We start from the raw sequence: 18,823 nt of genomic DNA, 5'->3' as shown, positions 1-18,823 counted from the left end.
GAAGGTCAGAGGGAGAAGAAGACTCCCTGTGTAGCTGGGAGCCCAATGTGGGACTTGATCCTGAGACTCCAGGACCATGACCTGAGCAGAAAGCTGTCGTCCAACCAACTGAGCCACCCAGGCATCCCTGTACGTTTTCTTTTTAACTATTAATTCAATTTCTCTTATAGCTATAGTGTTACTCAAAATATTTCTTTCCTTTTGAGTGAGCTTTGATAGCTTGTATATTTCAAGAAATTTAGCCCTTTCGTCAACATTGCTGAATTTATTGGCATAAGTTGTTCCTTATTATCCTCTTAATCTATAGAAGCTATAGTAATAGCATCACTCTCATTAATGATATTGGAATTCATTATATTGTTTCTTTTATTTTCCACCCTGATCAGTCTTGCTTTTGATTTCATTGGTTGGTTAGTTGGTTTTACTGTTTTCTATTTCACTAACTTTTCCTATGGTCTTTATTACCCTCCATTCTTTAATTATCTTGAATTTCATTTGCTCTCCTTTTTTTAATTGCTGAAAATAGAAACTAATGTCATTGATGTGACAATTTTTTTTTAATTTTCTAATATAGGCTTTTGGTGCTATCCATGTCCCCATATGTATTACTTTAGCTAAATCCCACGAATTTTAATATCATATTTTCACTTTCAATTAGTCTTAAATTCTTTCTAATTTCTCTTCTTTTTTCTTTGAATCATAATTATTTAGAAGTGTGTTATTTGGTTTTCAAATATTTGGGTATTTTCCAGATATCTATAGTATTGATTTCTAATTTAATTCCATGTGATTAAAGAACTTACTTTGTATCACTTTAGTACTTTTAAATTTGAGTCTTCTTTTATTATCCAAAATATATTTGGTCTTAGCAAATGTTCCAGGTACACCAGAAAGGAATTTGTATTCTGCAGTTTGTGGGGAAGTATTCTATAAATGTCAACTGAGTCAAGTTTCTGAATAGTATTAAGTCTTCCATATCCTTACTGATTTTCTGCTCCTTTCTTTTATATGGAATAAAGAGGTGTTGATATGGAAAAAGGTGAAGATATGGAAAAAGAGGTGTTGAAATCTCTGACTACAACCATGGATTTGTCTATTTCTCTCTACAGTTCTATCAGCTTTTGCTTCAAATCTTTTGAAACTTTGTTATTAGGTTCATGGATATTTAGCAGTTATGTCCTCTTAAAGAAATGACCTCTATCATTATGAAAAGATACCTTTTTTTTAAGATTTTATTTAAATTCAAGTTAGTTAACATATAGTGTATTATTGGGTTCAGGGGTAATATGTAGTGATTTGTCAGTTGCATATGGCATGTAATATTCTTTGCTCTAAAATCTACTTAGTCTTGGGGTTCCTGGGAGGCTCTGTGGGTTAAGCATCCAACTCATCAGCTCAGTTATGATCTCAGGACTGTGAAATCAAGCCCCATGTCGGGTTCTGCCCTTGGTGTGGACTCTGCTTGAGATTCTCTCTCCTTCTCCCTTTGTCCCTCCCCACCCTGTGCTCTCTCACTTTCACCCTCTCAAATAAATAACCTTTTAAAAATAAAATAAAGCAACTAAAAAATAAAGTCTACTTAGTTTCATATTAAAATATCTAGTTTGATGTTAATATAGATTGCTTCTGAACAGTGTTTTCATTAGTCTATCTTTTAACATCTGCATTAGCTCTCTACTGCTCCATAACAGATCACCACAGGGGCACCTGAGTGGTTCAAACATTTAAGCCCCCAACTCTTGATTTCAGCTCAGGTCTTAATCCCAAGGTCATGAGGTCAAGCCCCATGCTGGGCTTGGATCCTAATTAAAAAAAAAAATCGGGACCTGGGTGGCTCAGTGGGTTAAGCCTCTGCCTTGGGCTCAGGTCATGATCTCAGGGTCCTGGGATCGAGTCCCGCATCGGGCTCTCTGCTCAGCAGGGAGCCTACTTCCCTCTCACTTTCTCTGCCTGCCTCTCTGCCTACTTGTGATCTCTGTCAAATAAATAAATAAAATCTTTTTTTAAAAAATCACCACAAACTTAAAAACAACTTGAAACAACACACATTTATTACCTCAAAATTTCTATGGGTGAAAAGTTTGGGAATGGCTGTGCTGGCTTCTGTACTTCAGAGTCACAAGACTCCAATCAAGATGTCATCAAGGCCCAGGGTCTCATCTGGAGAATCAACTGGAAAAGAATCTGTTGCCAAACTAATAAGGTCATCAGCAGAATTCAGTTCCTCAGGGACTGTGGAATGAAGGCCTCAGGGGTCTTTTTAAAGCTTTATTTATTTATTTTAGAGAATGGTTGGGGTGGGGGATTAAGGGAGAGGGAGAAAGAAATTTAAGCAGATTCCACACTGAGCAAGGAGCCTAACACCGGGCTCCATCTCATAATCCCCATCGCAACCTGAGAAAAAAACAAAAGTCCAGTGCTTAACCGACTGTGCCCCCCCAGGCGCCCCTGAAGGTCTTAGTTTCTTGCTGAGAGTTGATTGGAGGCCAAACTCAGTTTGTGTCTTTATTTTTAAAGTGGATTTCTTATAGGCAGCTTATAGTTGGATCTTTCTTTAAATCTGGTCTGATAGTCTCTGCCTTTTAATTGGATGCTTAAATCATTTACATCTAATGTGATTTTGACATGGCTAGGTTCAAATCAAACATCTTGCTATTTTTTCTATCCATTCTTTGTTCCCTTTATCTTCTTTTTTTCTACCTTCTTCCGTATTAATTGAGGATTTGGGGGGTGGGGGCACCTGAGTGCCTCAGTGAGTTAAGCATCTTTTTCTCAGGTCATCATCCTGAGGTCCTGGGATGGAGTCCCACATTGGACTCCCTGCTTAGTGGGGAGTCTGCTTCTCCCTCTGCCTTCTGTCTCTCTTTCCTGCTCATGCTCTCTCTCTTTCTCTCTCTCAAATAAATAAATAAATAAATAAAATCTTTTATTTTTAAAGGTGAGGATTTTTTTTGTGTGATTCCAATTTATCTCCTGTTTTAGCTTATCCTATACAACACTTTGTTGTGTTATTTTAGTAGTTGCTTTGGTTTATAGGATACATCTTTGCTTTATCAGTCTGCTCTCAAGTAATACCATACTACTTCACATATAGTACAACAGTATACTTCCATTTCTCTCCTCCTAGCCTTTGTGCTATAGGTATCACACATTTTACTTCTACATAAAACTCCCACAATAAGTTGTTAAAGTTTTGTTCAACTAGTCGATAATTTTTAAATATATTGAAATAATAGGAAAAAAGTGTTTATGCTTACCCAGAGAGTTCCTATTTCCAGTTTCCTTCATCCTTTTGTATAGATCAAAGATTTCATCTAGTATCATTTTCTTTCTGCCTGAAGGACTTTTTAAAAATATTTTTTGAGGGAATATATGCTGGTGATGAATCATTTCAGTGTCTGTGTATTTGAAAACATCTTTATTTCACCTGAGTGTTTGAAAGATACTTTCTTAGGTAATGAATTCTGATTTGGCAGAGTCTTTTTCCTTCAGTGTTTTAGACAGCTCCATTATCTTTAAACTTGCATTTTTCAATGAGAAATCTGTCTTCTTTATCTTTATTCTTCTGTAATAATGTCCTTTTCCCTAGCTTGAATCTTTTCTCCTTATCACTGATTTAAGAAATTTGATAATAATGTGTTTTGATGTTTATGTTTCTTATCCTTAAGATTCAGTGACTTTCTTGGATCTATGGGCTTATACTTTTCATCAAATTTGGAAAAATTTTGTCAATTATTTCTTTACATTTTTTCTATACGATCTCCTCCTCCCTTTCAGGGACTCCAATTACAGGTATGTGACACCATTTGAGGTTGCACAGCTTACCCATGCTTTGTTCACTTTTTTCTTCTGTACTTATCTTTTGTTCTAAAATACATGATCTACCATTATTCCCATCCAGTGTATTTTTCATCTCCGTCATGGTTTTCAACTTTAGAAGTCCAGTGTTAGGTTTCTTTTATTATCTTCCCCCACATTTACTTAATATGCTTTGTCCTTCTTCTAGCTTCTCAAATATATGGTAACCATTGTAGTAACTGTTTTACCTATCTACTAAGTCTATCATCTAGGTCAGTTTTAATTGACTGAGTTTTTTTTTTCCTTTCTTTCCTTTCCTTTTTTTTCCCCCTTTTATTTCACTGGGTGCTGGATATTTTTGTATCCCTATCAATATTCTTGATCTCTGCTCTGGAATGTAAAGTTACTTGGAAATACTTTATAACATTTTTGGGTCTTGACCACAGCAGTATTTAGTCTAAGGCTAATTTTTCCCCACTACTGAGACAACACCCTTCTTAGCACTCCAATCCACGCCCCATTATTTATGAGATTTTATGCTCTGGTTGTTGAGAACAGGCACTATTCCTGAACCCATACATGCTATGGGCACAATTTCCTCTAACCCTTTCAGGGAGGGGTGCTATTTCCCCAGTCATGAGCAGTTCGCTCACACACATACACTAACCAGTAATCAAACGCATTTTCAAGGGGACCCTCTACAAAGTTTTTTTCTCTGTGAAGACACCCCTGCCCAGTACTTTGCCTTGCAAATGCCACCTGCCTTGGCCTCCCCAGACTCCTAGATCCCACTCCTCAATTCAGAGAGTCCCTTGCTCTCTGCCTAGGATCTCTTCACGGAGCCCCCATCTGGGAGCCCAGAGGTCCTTTGAGAGGCCAAGCAGTTCAGTGTTTGCCAGTCATGTTGGTAAGTTCAGACCTTGTCATCCATTTCTGTCCTCAGCTGTAGGCATTCTCCATTTGCTAGTTCAACTTTAGGGGAAGCTGGGTGAGAGGCATTTGGAAATTATCTGTGTTACCTTTGCAACTCTTCTATAAATCTAAAATAGTTTTAAACTAAAAAGAGTTTTTAAAACCAAGTTGGCTTCACACCCTGGGCTCCAACCTCCCATTTTACAATATTAGAAAAATACTGCTCTTTACTAAGAAAGGAGATAGAAACACCTACTCAGAGTACAAATTATTGTGAATCCCTTCAACAGCTCTTCCAATAAGCCAACAAGCTCACATTTGGATATCATAAAGAGCTGAGATGTACGCAGACCACCAGAGCACTGTGTGATAGAAACTAATTTCCTGGCTTGAGCTGGTTTTTTAGGAATCATACAGGTCCAGAACATGGTTTAATAAGGACTTTTTAAAATGCTTTTGAATTAATGGGGAGATTTTAAAATCTCCTTTCTTTTGTCTTCATTTCTCCTCCTTTTCTTCTTCTCATTTGTCTTCTGCCTCTACGTGTCTCTCAATGTGAATCTTTCCCCCTGGTGCTTTCATTTGACAGTCTTGACTTATTTAAATCCTGGTTAGTGGGGGAAAGTTTGAGATAAGTGATGAATATCCCAGAAGTTCAGGCTGAACTATGCAACAGCTGACTTAGAATCCCTTCAATATCCATGATTATAATGGGAAATGCTGGTGGATTCCATTGAACACCTCTACAATAACATAGCCAACTACCTTGAAGGATAAAAAGGTAGTAGATGTCAGAAAGGGCTTGGGGTTTCGACCACAGCTTTTCAGCTCTAAAGAGTTCCCCTAAAGTTAGACTCCGAGGAGGTCTGTCTTCAGGTAGTATAAACATATTATCACTTTGACAAGAAAGAGCTACTTTCTCCAGAATCTTTTATACATAGTAGATTTTAGGTCATCCTTAATTTTTTTACCTTACAGTAGAGAGGGGGTCGTTGACCTACATACAGAGCCATTTCATTTTCTTACTCTTGATGACAATGGTCTCCACACCTAGGGACCCACTTCTGCTCCAACCCCTTTTAGTCAGCAATTCACCATGGGTGCAAGACTTTAAAACCTTTGAGTCTCTGAGTTCCTGGGATTAAAAAAGAAAAATTATCTGTGCTTCCTTCCAACCAGCAAGCTTCAGAATTCAGAATTCAACACACAAAAAGGGATATCGAAGCTTTAATCTAGGAGCCTTTTGAAGAGATTTTCCCAAAAAGAAAAGTTCCAGTAAAGTTACTCTCTTCACGTTAGTAGCCTGCATGTCAGCCTCGCCCTATTTATTATCAGGCTCTTCTCCTTGACCCTTTTTAAAATTCTGAAATAATTAAAATGAGAGAAAGAATTAGTAGAGTCCTGATTCTTTTTTTCATGTAAAGTTATCTGGACTTAAATAGAAGTGAGGAGGACTCTCTTCCTTCATGAACTAGTAAAAAGCATGCATGTTAACTTTTTTTGTCCCAGCTGGATTAATTTGACTTAATAAAATATAATTCATAAGCCAGAATTAGACCTCTGAAAGCAGCTAATTACCTTAAAAATCACTGAAGAAAATCACTGGACAATGCTTTTCTGGTTCAGACCAGACAGGCTAAAATCCGAGCAGAGAGAAAGACGGTATTAGGTTTCCTGAGGCAAGAAAGGCACTCTCTGGTCAGGTTCAAGCATGGATAACTGTTGAAAGTCCCCACACCAACCCCAACGTTTCCACCAAATAACAGAAGAGTTACCTGCCTAAGGAGCCAGGCTCTCGGGCACTGATACATAATCCAGAAAACTGTCCAAACCTTCCACATCCTAAATGAATGAGTTATTTTTTTGAGGGGAGAAAACATGGCCTGATCCAACAGGTGTTTGAGGCATCAGAAGGGTATTAAAGAGCAAGGTGTCAGGGAGGGGCTGCCCCCGTCGGGTGATTTGATTATTTGCAGAACTTCACACATTCCTGAGCACTTGCAAGGGTCTTAATTCCCATAGTCCTTTAGCAGACCTGCAAGGCATGGTTATCCCCAGTCTGCAGATCAGGAAACTGAGCCTCTTCAAGGACCCATGTTTTGCTAGTAAGGTGGCACACGGTGAAAATTCCCAAAAGCCGAGTGTTGTAAGATAGGCCAATGTTGAAAGATCACCTCTCCCTTGTTCACCTAAGTTCTTTTCAAAAAAACTCTGTATCTAGTCACCACCTTTCAGACACGAACTATCCCAGGTTTCTGCCCCCTCCCACCAACCCTGGATGGCCTCTCAGGCAGATGTGTCAGCTTTCTGGTCACTTGCCAAGTCCTATTTGAACATCTATAACTCATCATCAGGAAGGAAAAGAGGTAATGCAGCCAAATCAAACCTTTACCTTCAGGGCACAAGCCTTGATCAGACACTTCCAGAAAGTTATATAAATGTCCAATAAGTCAATGAAAAGGTGCTCAACATCATTAGCCATCTGGGAAATGCAAATTGAGGCCACGAGGTAAAATTCACTCTTTCACACCCATTAGAATGGCTAAGATCAAAAACACTGAGAAATAATGAACATCAGGAAAAATTCAGAACAACCACAGCTCATGTACACTGTTGTTGGGAGTGTGTAATAATGTAATCACTTCCAAAAATGTTGGCCATTTATATACATTAAATATATATTAAATATCAACTACACACCTGCCAGCAATTCTACTTCTAGATATTTCCCCAAGAGAAATCAGAAAATATGCCCTCAAGAAGACTAACACAAAGATGTTTATAGCAGGGCGTTAATTAGGCATTTGCCTTCAGCTCAGGTTATGATCCCAAGGTCCTGGGATCGAGTCCTGCATTGGGCTCCCTGCTCTGTGGGGAGCCTGCTTCCCCCCTCCCTCTGCTACTCCCCCTGCTCATGCTCTCTCTCAAATAAATAAATTAAATCTTTAAAAAATAAATGTTCATAGAAGCTTTACTCATAATAGCCAAAAAAAAAAAAACAGAAAAACTCAAATGTCCATCACTCTCAATAGAAGAAGGAATTTGAAAAGTGTGGCATATCCATACAATTAAATATGACTCTGAAATAAAAATGAATCTGACTCATGCATGCAACAATAGGGATGAACGCCGTGGACATTACACCGAGCAAAAGACGTCAGACACCAAAACGGAGAAAATTCTAGAAAAGACAAAACAAAATCATGAGAGAAATCAGAAGAGTGGTTGTCTATGGGGGTGATGACTGACACATAACAAACACAAGGGAATTTCTTGGGTGATAGAAACATTTGACATCTTGATTTGGATGTTACTTATACAAGTGTATTCCTTTGTCAAAATTTATACAACGGTAATCTTAAGACCAGTGCATTCCTCTGTCTGCAAAATTTCCCTCACCTTAAAAATACATACATACATGCATTCAAGCATGCATACATACATAAAACTTTTCTCTCATCCAATTCAAAGCCCCCCCACACCTTAACCCTACACCTGCTTTAAAAGGGAGTCAAGTCTTGCTTTCTTCTTTTTTTCATTCTTCATTTTGCTCATCATTCTGATGATTCTGGGTCTTCCTCTTCATCCAGTGTATTGGGAGGAGAAAGGGGTTGTCTATTTCTTGTTGAGGAAGGGACACTAGTGAAGCTTCTAGAAAGTCAGGTACTACTTCAGGGGCAAGCAAAGCAGAATTCTCAGTTTGTTCCTTAAATTATTTCCCCGTTTGCCAAAATGCAGGGTTTCACTTGCAATCTGGGGAGACTCTGCCCAAAATATCATCACCAGCCACAACCATTGATCACTTCAGAAAAAAATGTAAGTGATGGCCATTGCTCCGAGAGAAACCATAAGGATGGAAATGGCCGGCCGATTTCTCTCTCAATCTTGCCCCTACCCTGACGGATTTGTCCATGCACATCAGTCATTTCAACTGTAAACATGTATGCTTGTTTAGTCTCACAGTTTAGCATCCCTGAAGAAAGAGAAAGAGAAGAAACCACAGAACAGAAAGGGGCGGGTGGCAGGTCCCCAAAAGAGAGCCTCAGCAGAAGGTCCAGGGAAATAAAGTGGAACTGCTCCTCCATCAAAGTCTCAGGGCAGTGACTTCCCCGTCCTTCATTCAGAGCCAGCTGGGGAGTCTATCCACAGGAGGGAAACTTCTCGCAATAGCTTCATTAGAAAATACGGCTGTATTTTCCTCTCAGTCACTCCCCCATGTCCCCTCCCTCCCACAGGCTGGCACTTGCCCAGGGCTCAAATGGTGGCATCCAGCCCCCACCCAGGGACCCAGACTTGGGGCTCCAGCCACCTTGCCCCAGGGACCCGTCCCCAGCCCATCACCAGGCATATCAGCTCTGAAAAGGAAACACAGTAGCAACGATGATCCAACAAGACTGGTTCATAACACTCACTATGCACATCAACCAGTGTGACACTCACTATGCACATCAACCAGTGTGAAACCCCGTCTGCCTGTCAGGGGACTGGACAACAGTCATGGAAGGAGAATGGGGAAGGGCAGTCAGGCTTATCCAAGGACCCTGGCGACCTCCGGCCATAGGAAACATTGCTCAGGAGACAGATGATTAACATGCGAACATAGGAGCTGTGTCTGTTTTCCCACGAGAAAGATTAAGTGAGGTTTCTGGATCTTAAGTTTCATTTGATTTTGAACAGTTTCTTCTCCCTATTGGTTGCATTGCTCTCTCGGTACCGGTTTTTGGTGGTTGCTGGGTCATGCTATTATCCAGGGATAGCTGGGGCTCCCTCCCCAAGCACGATGTACTGGCTGTGGGTTCACTGTCATCTCCCACGTAACCCTTGAGATCCTTGCCCAAACCTCGAATACTGAGTCCAGCTGGGAAGAATGAGATCTTGCATGCAGAGCTGCTGGCACGACTAGGTGAGAAGCGGGCTGCTGTCACCTGCCCCATAGCACCAAGTCCCCAAGGCTGGTGACCTCCCTTGCTTTGTCCTGCTTTCTGGGTCCTGCCACGAGTCTTTCCAGAAATTCTTGTGACGTGCTTAAACAAGACACACTTCTCCCTGCTTTGAGGGCGGTACTGAACACAGCACAGACGGTGTTCCCCGCTTACTGAATGAATGAGCGAACGCACGAACCACTGGCAGAAAAGTCCAGAAATAACTTATGGAAAATGCCTTGCACTCCTGGCTCGGAGTAACAGACAATACCAGTGAGAAGAGGCAGCAGGTGGGCGAAGTGACTGAGAGCTTTGGAGCCAGAGGAGGAAGTCCTTGACTGTATGGCCTGATGCAAGTCACTGGTCTTTTAAGCCTCAGTTTCCCCACCTGCAAATTCCGTCCATAGTGTAGATTTGTTGCAAAACCGCAGACAACATTTTTTAAAAATAAATCTAAAAATCAAGTTCTGGGGACCTCTCAGCTCAGGTCCAGAGGCTTTGAAATCCCACTGTTGAGGACTTTGTGGAAACCAAGTAATTAGGAGGAAAGAAGGAAAGCCTTGAGCAGGCATTGTCTCACAGGATGCAGGGAGGCTTGGCAGGTGGTGTCAAGGGAGTGAGGAAACAGCAGAAAAGCCCGGGGTGAAGGATTGGTGTGGGCTTCCGCACCTGGGAGGGAACCAGGCAGGGCCTCGGGAAGATGCTGGAAGGTTGATGGGAGCCATGTGTGGGATGTGGGCTCAGAACCCTACTTCCCTACTTAGAAATAAGTTAAAATGACACTGATTCAATAGCCCTTGATGGGCTCATCTCTATTAACTCCTGCTTTTTGGCTCAAGTAACTTTTTCTGTGTACTATGAACCTCGGGCCCTTGTAACAGCCTGTCACCACGATCACTATCAAGGATGGCGAAGAGGCATGGGGGCTGTTAGTGTTCACCCCAGCTGCTTTGGATCAGAGGCTGTTCAGACACACAGTGTCTCCTTAATCCCTGCAAGCCAGAGACAAGTCGTTCTGACATGCTTACATGGAAATGTAGCCTTGGTCCCTGACAGTGACCGTTGGACACTGGCCCCAGGCCTTCCTGACTTGCCTGCCTATCAGGATAGCAGGAAACCTACTCATAAAACCTGCCTCCGAGGAAAGGACTCGGCCAAAGCTGAGTGGCCCACACAGTTGTGCAAAAACTTGGGTGGGGCTTTCCTCCCTGGGCTATTTCTTCTTCCGCTGGAGAACTTGACACCTATAAGGTCAGGTCTAGGAGGTCCCCAAGACAGTTATCACTTACCACTCTGCTTATCACCACCCCTGCCCAACTTCAGGCTCACCTTCTCGGGGGGTACTGCCATACATACTTTCTATGAAGCGCAGCTTGGACCTGGACAGAGCCATGGAAACTTTGAGCTCATTCTGGGAACCTGGAAAGCTCAGCTGACATTCTTAGAATCCAGGAATGTCGCAACAGCCGGCAGGGGACGGGTCTGTTATTATCAGCCTCTCTTGCTCCCTTCTCTAACTGTAACTCTGATTCATTATGCAAATTTTGAAAATATAGGCAAGCAAAAAGGAAATCAGAACACCCCTCACCCCATCAGCCATAGGTAAACACACATCAGCCTACTTCCAGGCTTGCTTGCTATCGATGCCTATACATCTCTGCTTTAAAACACAAAAACAAAACAAAACACACACACACACAAGACTGCTCAGTGCTGTTTTGTACCTCATCTTTTCACATAACCACTGCAAATAGCTTTCCGTGTCATTAAACAGGCTCCCACACCTTCATTTTTGATGACTGCCCAGTGTGCGCCGGCTAGATCTGCCTCAATCAATTGTTTGTGTTGTTTCTCTCATGCCTGTGGTCTGCAAGTTACATCATTACCTGCTCGAAGGAAGTGCCAAGGTTTAGCCAATTAGAAGCTCTTCATTAAAAACGAAAAAGGGGCACCTGCAGCCCTCCAGAGGGTGGGCCGGTGTCCTCGTTCTTCTGAAGGGTATCCTTGTTGCGAACAGCAACCTGGCCCTCCGCCGGTGAAGCCCTGGATGGGGGAAAGAGACCCGGCTCTATTTCCCCGTGGACCTCTTTGGAAAAGCTAGGCAGCTTTAAAAAAAAAAAAAATAGTAAAAGAAAATGTTTTGTGATTGTTTGTGAGCACACACAGGCTCAGCGACAAAATGAGACAGAACCCTTGATTTCTCACCTCCTGCTGCACTGTTCAAAATGTTCAAAATGCCCCCCAGAGAGGCAAGGAGGAAGCAAATGCGAAACACTGATTGTGAAATTCGCATCCGCTCTTAGCTGGTTATTGTCCCGAAGGACATTTCACATCAAACTGTACTTGTTTATAAAGATTCTTCCCCCCAAGACAAACCACTTCTCCAGATACTGCTGTCAGGAGGCTAGAGAACCAGAGAGACAGAATTAAAAAATACTGAGGGACCCGGGATAGAGACATGAATGGGACGGAAGGACAGAAGCCACTTCCAGCCTGGAAACCCTCGATGGGGGATCTCGTTCGGAGCCCCAAGCCAGATAAATAACAGGAAAAAGAGCCGCCACAGAAAGGAGAGCTGAAAAGCAGTCATTAAGCAGATGCGTTGGTGCGACATGTTGAATTTCAGGGAATACCCACAGCGGGCTAGCTCTGCTGTGGGCACTGAGGCACAGACACCAATAAAACCCCATTTCTACACTCAGGGAGCCACCCGTCTTAAGAGAGGAGTCAGACGTGCTAATGCACGTTTGAAACGTGGTGTGATAAACGCAATTCCCCGGGCACTTCCTGTATGTGGTATACGATGACAACACAGGGGGGTAACCCTCTGTCGGTGGCACTGGGAAGGCATCACAGACGAAGAGGAGGGGAAGTGGGGAATGTGTGCACCACCCCCAGGAAGGAGCCGCAGGCAGAAGGCATGAGGGCACGACACAGCAGGTGTGTTCCAAGAACTGCACCTGGCCAGGCAGGGTTGAGACACAGGCTGGAGCTCCAGGAATTAAAGCCGCAAGGCCAGTGGGAGCTGGGTCAGACCGTGTCCTGTGTCTGAGGGGGAAACGAGCATGGGCTCCGTGCAGCGGGCAGGAGGAGCCCTCGGGGTTTCAGCGGGCACATGGCTGAGTCACACTGGAGAGGCTCTTTCTGGGTGGTATGGAGCTTGCTCGATTAGAGCAGGGGGCAGAGTAGGAGTCCGCGGCTAAAGCTCAGGCTAGAAATGATGTGGGCCTCCACACAGGGCGGTGACGGTGGGAGCGGAAGGAGGAAGCGTTTCTGGTGATGATGAACAACTAGGAGTCCACGGGGCCAAGTGACCGGTTGAAATGCAGGGCAGCTGGGTGACAAGAAAAAGGCAAAGAGCCAAGAACTTACAGAACAAGACAGGGAGGCAGAAGAGGGTTAAATCTGGGGCAGATGATGGAGAGGGGACTCCCTTCCCCAGGCACATGCGGAAAGGACGGAACAGTCGTTGCAGAAACAGATCCCAGTGGCAGTCGGGATGGACTCGTGGGCAGAAAGCAGGATGGGCGGCCGCTCCTGAGAGAGCCAGAGCTCAGAATAAAGCAGGACCAGAGGGTGGACGGGGAGGACACAGGAAACCGAGAGGGAGCAGAGGCTCACGAGCCACATTTGGCGTGGGGGATGGCCATGTCCCCTCAGTTCCAGGGGCTGGGATGCTGAGAAGAGTGACCACAGTGCCACTCAGGAAGAAAGAAGGCCAGGAAGGACTGAGGGATGAGGGGCCTACAAGCCACGTCTGAGCAGGGCGGAGATGAGAAGGGGACTGACAGGCATGGACGAGCTAGAGAGGCCGAAAGCTCCATGGGCAAGGCCGACACATTCACAGCTTGTCCAGACGGTGACCCAGGAGCACGGGTTCGCAGTGGGGCTGGTGTTTTAGGAGTGCCCACAGGGGACAAGGGCCAGCCCCGTGGTGGAGGGAGGGGCTGTGCAACTGGCCTCCTGCTTTCAGCCGAGAGTTTCCCACCGGGGTCCGAGGCCCAAGGCCCAGCATGACCCTGGCCCAGTCAGCAGCCTGCCATCTGCCCTTAGGTAGGCGTGTGGCATTCCCCCAGGTGCCAAGAGGCTCTGAGGAAGCCACTGTCCCGAGAGGCACTGGTGTTTGAGGAAGAGGACACTTTGGGATCAGCTGGTGGACTGGGAGGCAGCAGAGGACTCCCACCTCTGAGGGAGACCACAGTGTCCCATAGGAATCTAGGACCCGCCCCCCAGGAGACCACTGGGGTCTGTACCCAGATGGGCCCAGCCAAGATTCACAGTTTCCAAGGAAAGTCCGATTGAAACAAAGGGATCCCCCTAGTTAGGGATGGCTATGTGCTCTACTCCTTCTTCCAGCCCTGTCTGAGGACACCCCAGGACCAATCCGTGTCATTGCCTTGAAGGATGCATTCAGTCCCTCTGTGGGAGCAAGGCAAGCCTTGCCTCACACCATCACCAAAGATGAACAGTTTACACAGAGACTGAGAAAGAGCCTGATGGTCTAAAGGACCCTCGTTAGAACCAGGACTCCCAGGCCCTCTGTGATTGGCAACTATGACAAAGAGCCCAGGTAATTAGTGCTTCGAGCACTGCCATTTGAACCACATTACCTTCCCAAGGATCACCAAGCAGCTACAAATTCCTCATAAGGTCCTACTCTGCACATGGCTTCTTCAGAAACCTTCCAGCTACCTCCACCACTTGTAAGCCCCAGGGTCGTCCAGACTCTCACTTCCGCCCCTGGGTAGGGAAATGCTGAGCTCAGAGCCGCCCCTGCCTTCCACGGAGCCAACATGCCCCAGGAGTAGAATGGAAGGGTGGAGGGGTGGCAGCGGCGATCAGGGGCCCTGGGGGGGGGGGGGTCGCGCACCCCGACCTCGCAATGACCCGCCTTGGCCTTCCCACAGGTGTGCGCAAGCGCTGCTGGAGCACGGCGCCTCGGTGCACTGCGCGGGCGGCGCGGGCGGGGACACGCCGCTGCACGTGGCGGCGCAGCGCGGCCTGGACGAGCACGCGTGCCTCTACCTGTGTTGCGGCGCGCGCGTGGACTCGAGGAACGGGCGCGGTGAGACGCCCCTGAGCGCGGCGTGCGGCGCGGCGCGGTGGCCCGACGAGCACGCGCGCCGCCTGCGCCTGTGCGCGCTCCTGCTGCGGCGCGGGGCGGCGGCGGACGCGCGCGACGAGGACGAGCGCAGCCCGCTGCACAAGGCCTGCGGCCACGCGTGCCCGGGGCTGGCGCTCCTCCTGCTGCGACACGGCGCTGACGCGGGCGCGCTCGACTACGGCGGGGCCTCGCCGCTGGCCCGCGCGCTGCAGACGGCCGCCTGCGCTCCTGAGCCCGGCCCGCAGCGCACAGTGCAGGCGCTGCTCAACCACGGCTCCCCCGCCGTGTGGCCCGACGCCTTCCCCAAGGTAAGAGGGCCCCGGGGACCGGCCTGCAGCTGGGGGCTCGCTGAGCCTGCGAACTTGTCGGGATTGCAGCTTCTGATTCCCCGGGTGCGGGAGGTGGGGGAATATAGCTCTCCCTGGTGAGGAGGGGGCTGCTGGACTTGGGGCCACACTTGGAAGGGCAGGTGTCCCTAGGCCAGTCCCTAGAAAATTCAGTTGGCTGGGCGCCTGGCTTGCTCCTTGGGTGGAGCCTGCAACTCTTAATCCCCGGGTTGTGAGTTCAAGCGTCACGTTGGATGCAGAGCCAACTTAAATATAGTTGTTTTTAAATAAACTGGGGATGCAGGACACTTAGTTGGACGGTGCCCTCCTGGCTCAAAATGTTTTGGCAGCTTATCTAATTGGTAAACAATGAAAGTCCGTCCAGTGTTTGATATAAAATGAAATACCCAATCTGGCTACCTACCTTAGTCATTACTTGAATGAAAGCACTTGACACGTCCGCAAATATCTGACATTCAGTCCACACCACACTCCTGCGAAATACACCAGGCACGTGACCCAGGCCCATGAGGTTCTCCCACCTGGGTTTCAGCCAGGTGAAATGCCTCGTTCAGGGTTATGACTGTGTTGGGGTCTCAGCCCCAAGTTGCAGACTTGACTCTGAAGCAGCCTGTCACTTTTTCCACGTATCAGATCTGCCCTGAAATGACAAAGATAAAGGGTAAGGATTGCCCATTAGAGAAAGCACTTAGAAGATGGAAAATATTTCCAAAACGAAGGTCCCCCAAATATTGGTTGGAATAAGGGTTTGTCCTCCTAAAAAGACTCCACTGAAAGGAAGTCATGCCATTAGGTATAAACTGAGAGTGTTCGACTTAAAAATTATCCCCAGACTCACTGATCATATGCAGGAGACACACTTTGGCTGGGTATGTTTTGAACAAATAGCTGAAAAGCTTCTACTTTAAAAGGACATCACTCTAGATGGTCTGAAATAGTGAAATCCACACACCTCTCTCAAATGCCAACTTTGCCTTGTAGATGCATTCAGAGTAACACTTGTGTCTATTAAAACATAGGCCAAAGAGGGGCAATTCTACCCACATAACTCCCTCCTTACCTCACCAGCACTGTGACAAGGTTCTTCCCCTACCTCTCACAGTATCTTTGAATTGTTCTCCATGGCACTCCACTAATGCAGAATTTCAATATGGCAGGCTCTTGAAAGGGAGCACCAGCATTTCCATATCCTGTACCACTTACCTTTCATAGTCATCATTTACATTGCAATGTGTCCCCGTATTAGAGATCTTGGTTTATCAGCCAAGGGAACAGGACATCCCTGCTGCCCCTCCGGGTCACACCATGTTTGCATTAAACCAAGAAGCTCACTTCACCTTTCCTGGCATGGAACCGCATAAAGAAGGACCGAGAAACAAACAGAACAAAATAGATGTCCTTACGCATAGGCCAAAAGTGAAAAATATTTGGGGCAAGTTCTTTAAAAGAGAAAAAAGTCAATATAGTTCAGTAGTGACGAGTCGTAATCCTTTGTTAGCCTGGGAGTCATGCGATCTGAGTGATCTCTGTAGGTTTCCAAGTCCTGGGCGCAGCCTCACGGACATCATCCCTGGGGGCAGGACCTCCAGCACCTGAACTCTGTCTTCAGAGCTCTAAGAATTATCCTATCTTTGCTTCGAGATGCAGGAGAAGGCACAATGTCTCCCGTCTGGGCCCCCAAGGGCCCCCTCCTGGAATTCCCCCATGCTTCGCCAGCCACATGAGACTAGAGCATGGCCACTGAGGGGGGGCAGGGAGCTTCAGGCAGGTTTGAACTCAGAGGCCGTTGTACAGCAATGACCAAGAAGCCATGAGAAGCGCTTGGCTCCTAAAAGTGACAATGGATCTCTCAGCCATTTCACATCATCTGGGAAGGGATTGGAGCTTTCTTGAGAAAGCTTAATACCTGGAGGTGTTCACAAAAAAGCATTGCCACCTTGTCTCCCCCACCCCACAGTGAGCACAATGCCACAGGGCAATTCCTCCATCAGTGTTTGCTGAATGAATGAAGTGAGCTCCAGCAACTCCAGGGCCAGTGCCCCGCAGGTTAGATCTTTGGAAACCGGGATGAGACTTCTTTGCGCTGAGATCCCCCATAACTTTACCTCTACCTCTACCTCTACCCCACGGAGGAGTGCCGATGGGGTCCACAGCTACCAGCCCCTGGTGCTCAGGTCTGGAGCGGGTTTTAAAGGGGAACACACTGACCGACACCCTGGGAATCCTGTAAACAGAGGCAGGCGGCTGCGTTTGTTCTAGCCTTGCCCAGGACAAACACCGCGAACTCTGGAAATCAGGCAGCAGCCCGTCCCTCCCCCCAGGCCCCTGCAAGTGGTCCACCAGGGAAGGGGTCTAATCACCACGCAGGGCATCAAAGGGACAGACCCGACTGCTCAGCAGACTCGTGGAGTGCGCAGCAAACACTGAACCGAGCCACAAAGACGCTCTGCCGGCAAGACTCAGCGCCGTGGCGGGGCGTACACAGAGGCACCGGGGAATGTCACAGAGCACGCCGTCCGTGGGCAACAGCCGTGCTTTAAATAGATGTAAAGAGACACCCACGGAGCTCAGAATTACTGAGGCAAAGGTTTCACAGCGAGCTTATGACATAAATCACAGCTCCCCCATGCCCAGACAAAGGCACCGTCGCCGCGGCGGGCGGACTCGGAGCATCCATCGGAGCCGTGCGCAGTGCTCTGCCCCGAAAATCAAAGTGGTGTCACAGCTTGGGAAGCAAGCATGTTGACAGTGCCAGGCCTTTCTGCCCGGCTGCCCGCTAGTTAACACCGGAGTCAGACGTTGGGGCGCGAGGGCAGGCGCAGGCGCGGTGGCAGGCTGCTGCCGGGTTTGAATCCTGGAAGCTGTCCGCCTGGGCGGGCGCCGGCCTGCAGGAGAGCAGGCGGGAGGGTGGGGTGACACACACCAGCAGATCCAAATTTGTTTTGCAGTTGTCACTAGTGGATAGTGGGTCAGATGCTTGGTCTGCAATGTGGGTTTTGCTCACATCTCCTGCCCCTTGTTCCCCTGTGCTGGGCCATCTAAATCATCCAGACTGGCCCGGGAGTGCTGGCTGTGCAGGGACTGCAGCAGCAATGAGCCATCTCCACCAAGCCGCACACACAGGCTGTTCCCCCCCCCCCCCCCGCACTTGCTTACTCCTTCAGCAGACGTTTCTCAGAACGCCTGTGCTCAGTGCTGGAGTTCGTGTTGGACGGCAGTTCGCGTGTGTCCCGCCCTAGTGGAGCTGCCAGTCACCTGAGTGGAGGACAGCCTTGACTCAAACCACTACATGCTCAGTGCGAAGTTGCCATGGTCGGAAGAGCTTGCTCAAACAAGGCCCTGTGTGGCTCGAAAGTGCCAAATGGGGGCCTGAGCTGGCTGACGCAGAGGGCAGGGTGAGAGACTTCCCTGGGCGCGTGGGGAGTGAGCCCAGACCTGAAGGCTGAAGACTCGGCTGCATGAAGAAAGGAAGGGCCATTCCCGGCAGCATAGGCAAGAATCTTGGAGCAGAAAGAGCACTGTAGTAGGGGCAGTTGAAAGATGACCCAGGAGCTAGAAGGAAGCAGTAAGAGGGGGCAAGAGGCAGGGGTTTCAGGGATTAAGAGTCTTAGCCTTTGTCTTAAGAGGAGTGGGAATGTATTACATCATTTGAAGCAGAAGTGACATAATCAAATGAGCATGGGGTTGATTTTTCTGCAGAAGAATGGAGAAAATTTGTGCGGGCACGGGATGAGTGGGAA

The 18,823-nt window shown here is 47.0% G+C and overlaps 1 protein-coding gene across 1 annotated transcript in view; it reads left to right on the top strand.

Annotated features, from left to right (window-relative positions):
- Positions 1-18,823, top strand: part of ASB18 (ankyrin repeat and SOCS box containing 18) — a 63,047-nt gene that overhangs the window by 28,676 nt on the left and 15,548 nt on the right. The window contains exon 5 of the mRNA XM_032355255.1: positions 14,540-15,044. Within this exon, the coding sequence (XP_032211146.1) occupies positions 14,540-15,044 (505 nt within the window). The remainder of the gene's footprint in view (positions 1-14,539; positions 15,045-18,823) is intronic.

Source organism: Mustela erminea, chromosome 8 (genome assembly GCF_009829155.1).
Source record: "Mustela erminea isolate mMusErm1 chromosome 8, mMusErm1.Pri, whole genome shotgun sequence".
NCBI classification, from domain to species: Eukaryota; Metazoa; Chordata; class Mammalia; order Carnivora; family Mustelidae; genus Mustela; species Mustela erminea.
The sequence above is the reverse complement of the archived record's forward strand: the minus strand, read 5'-3'. Positions and strand labels throughout refer to the sequence as shown.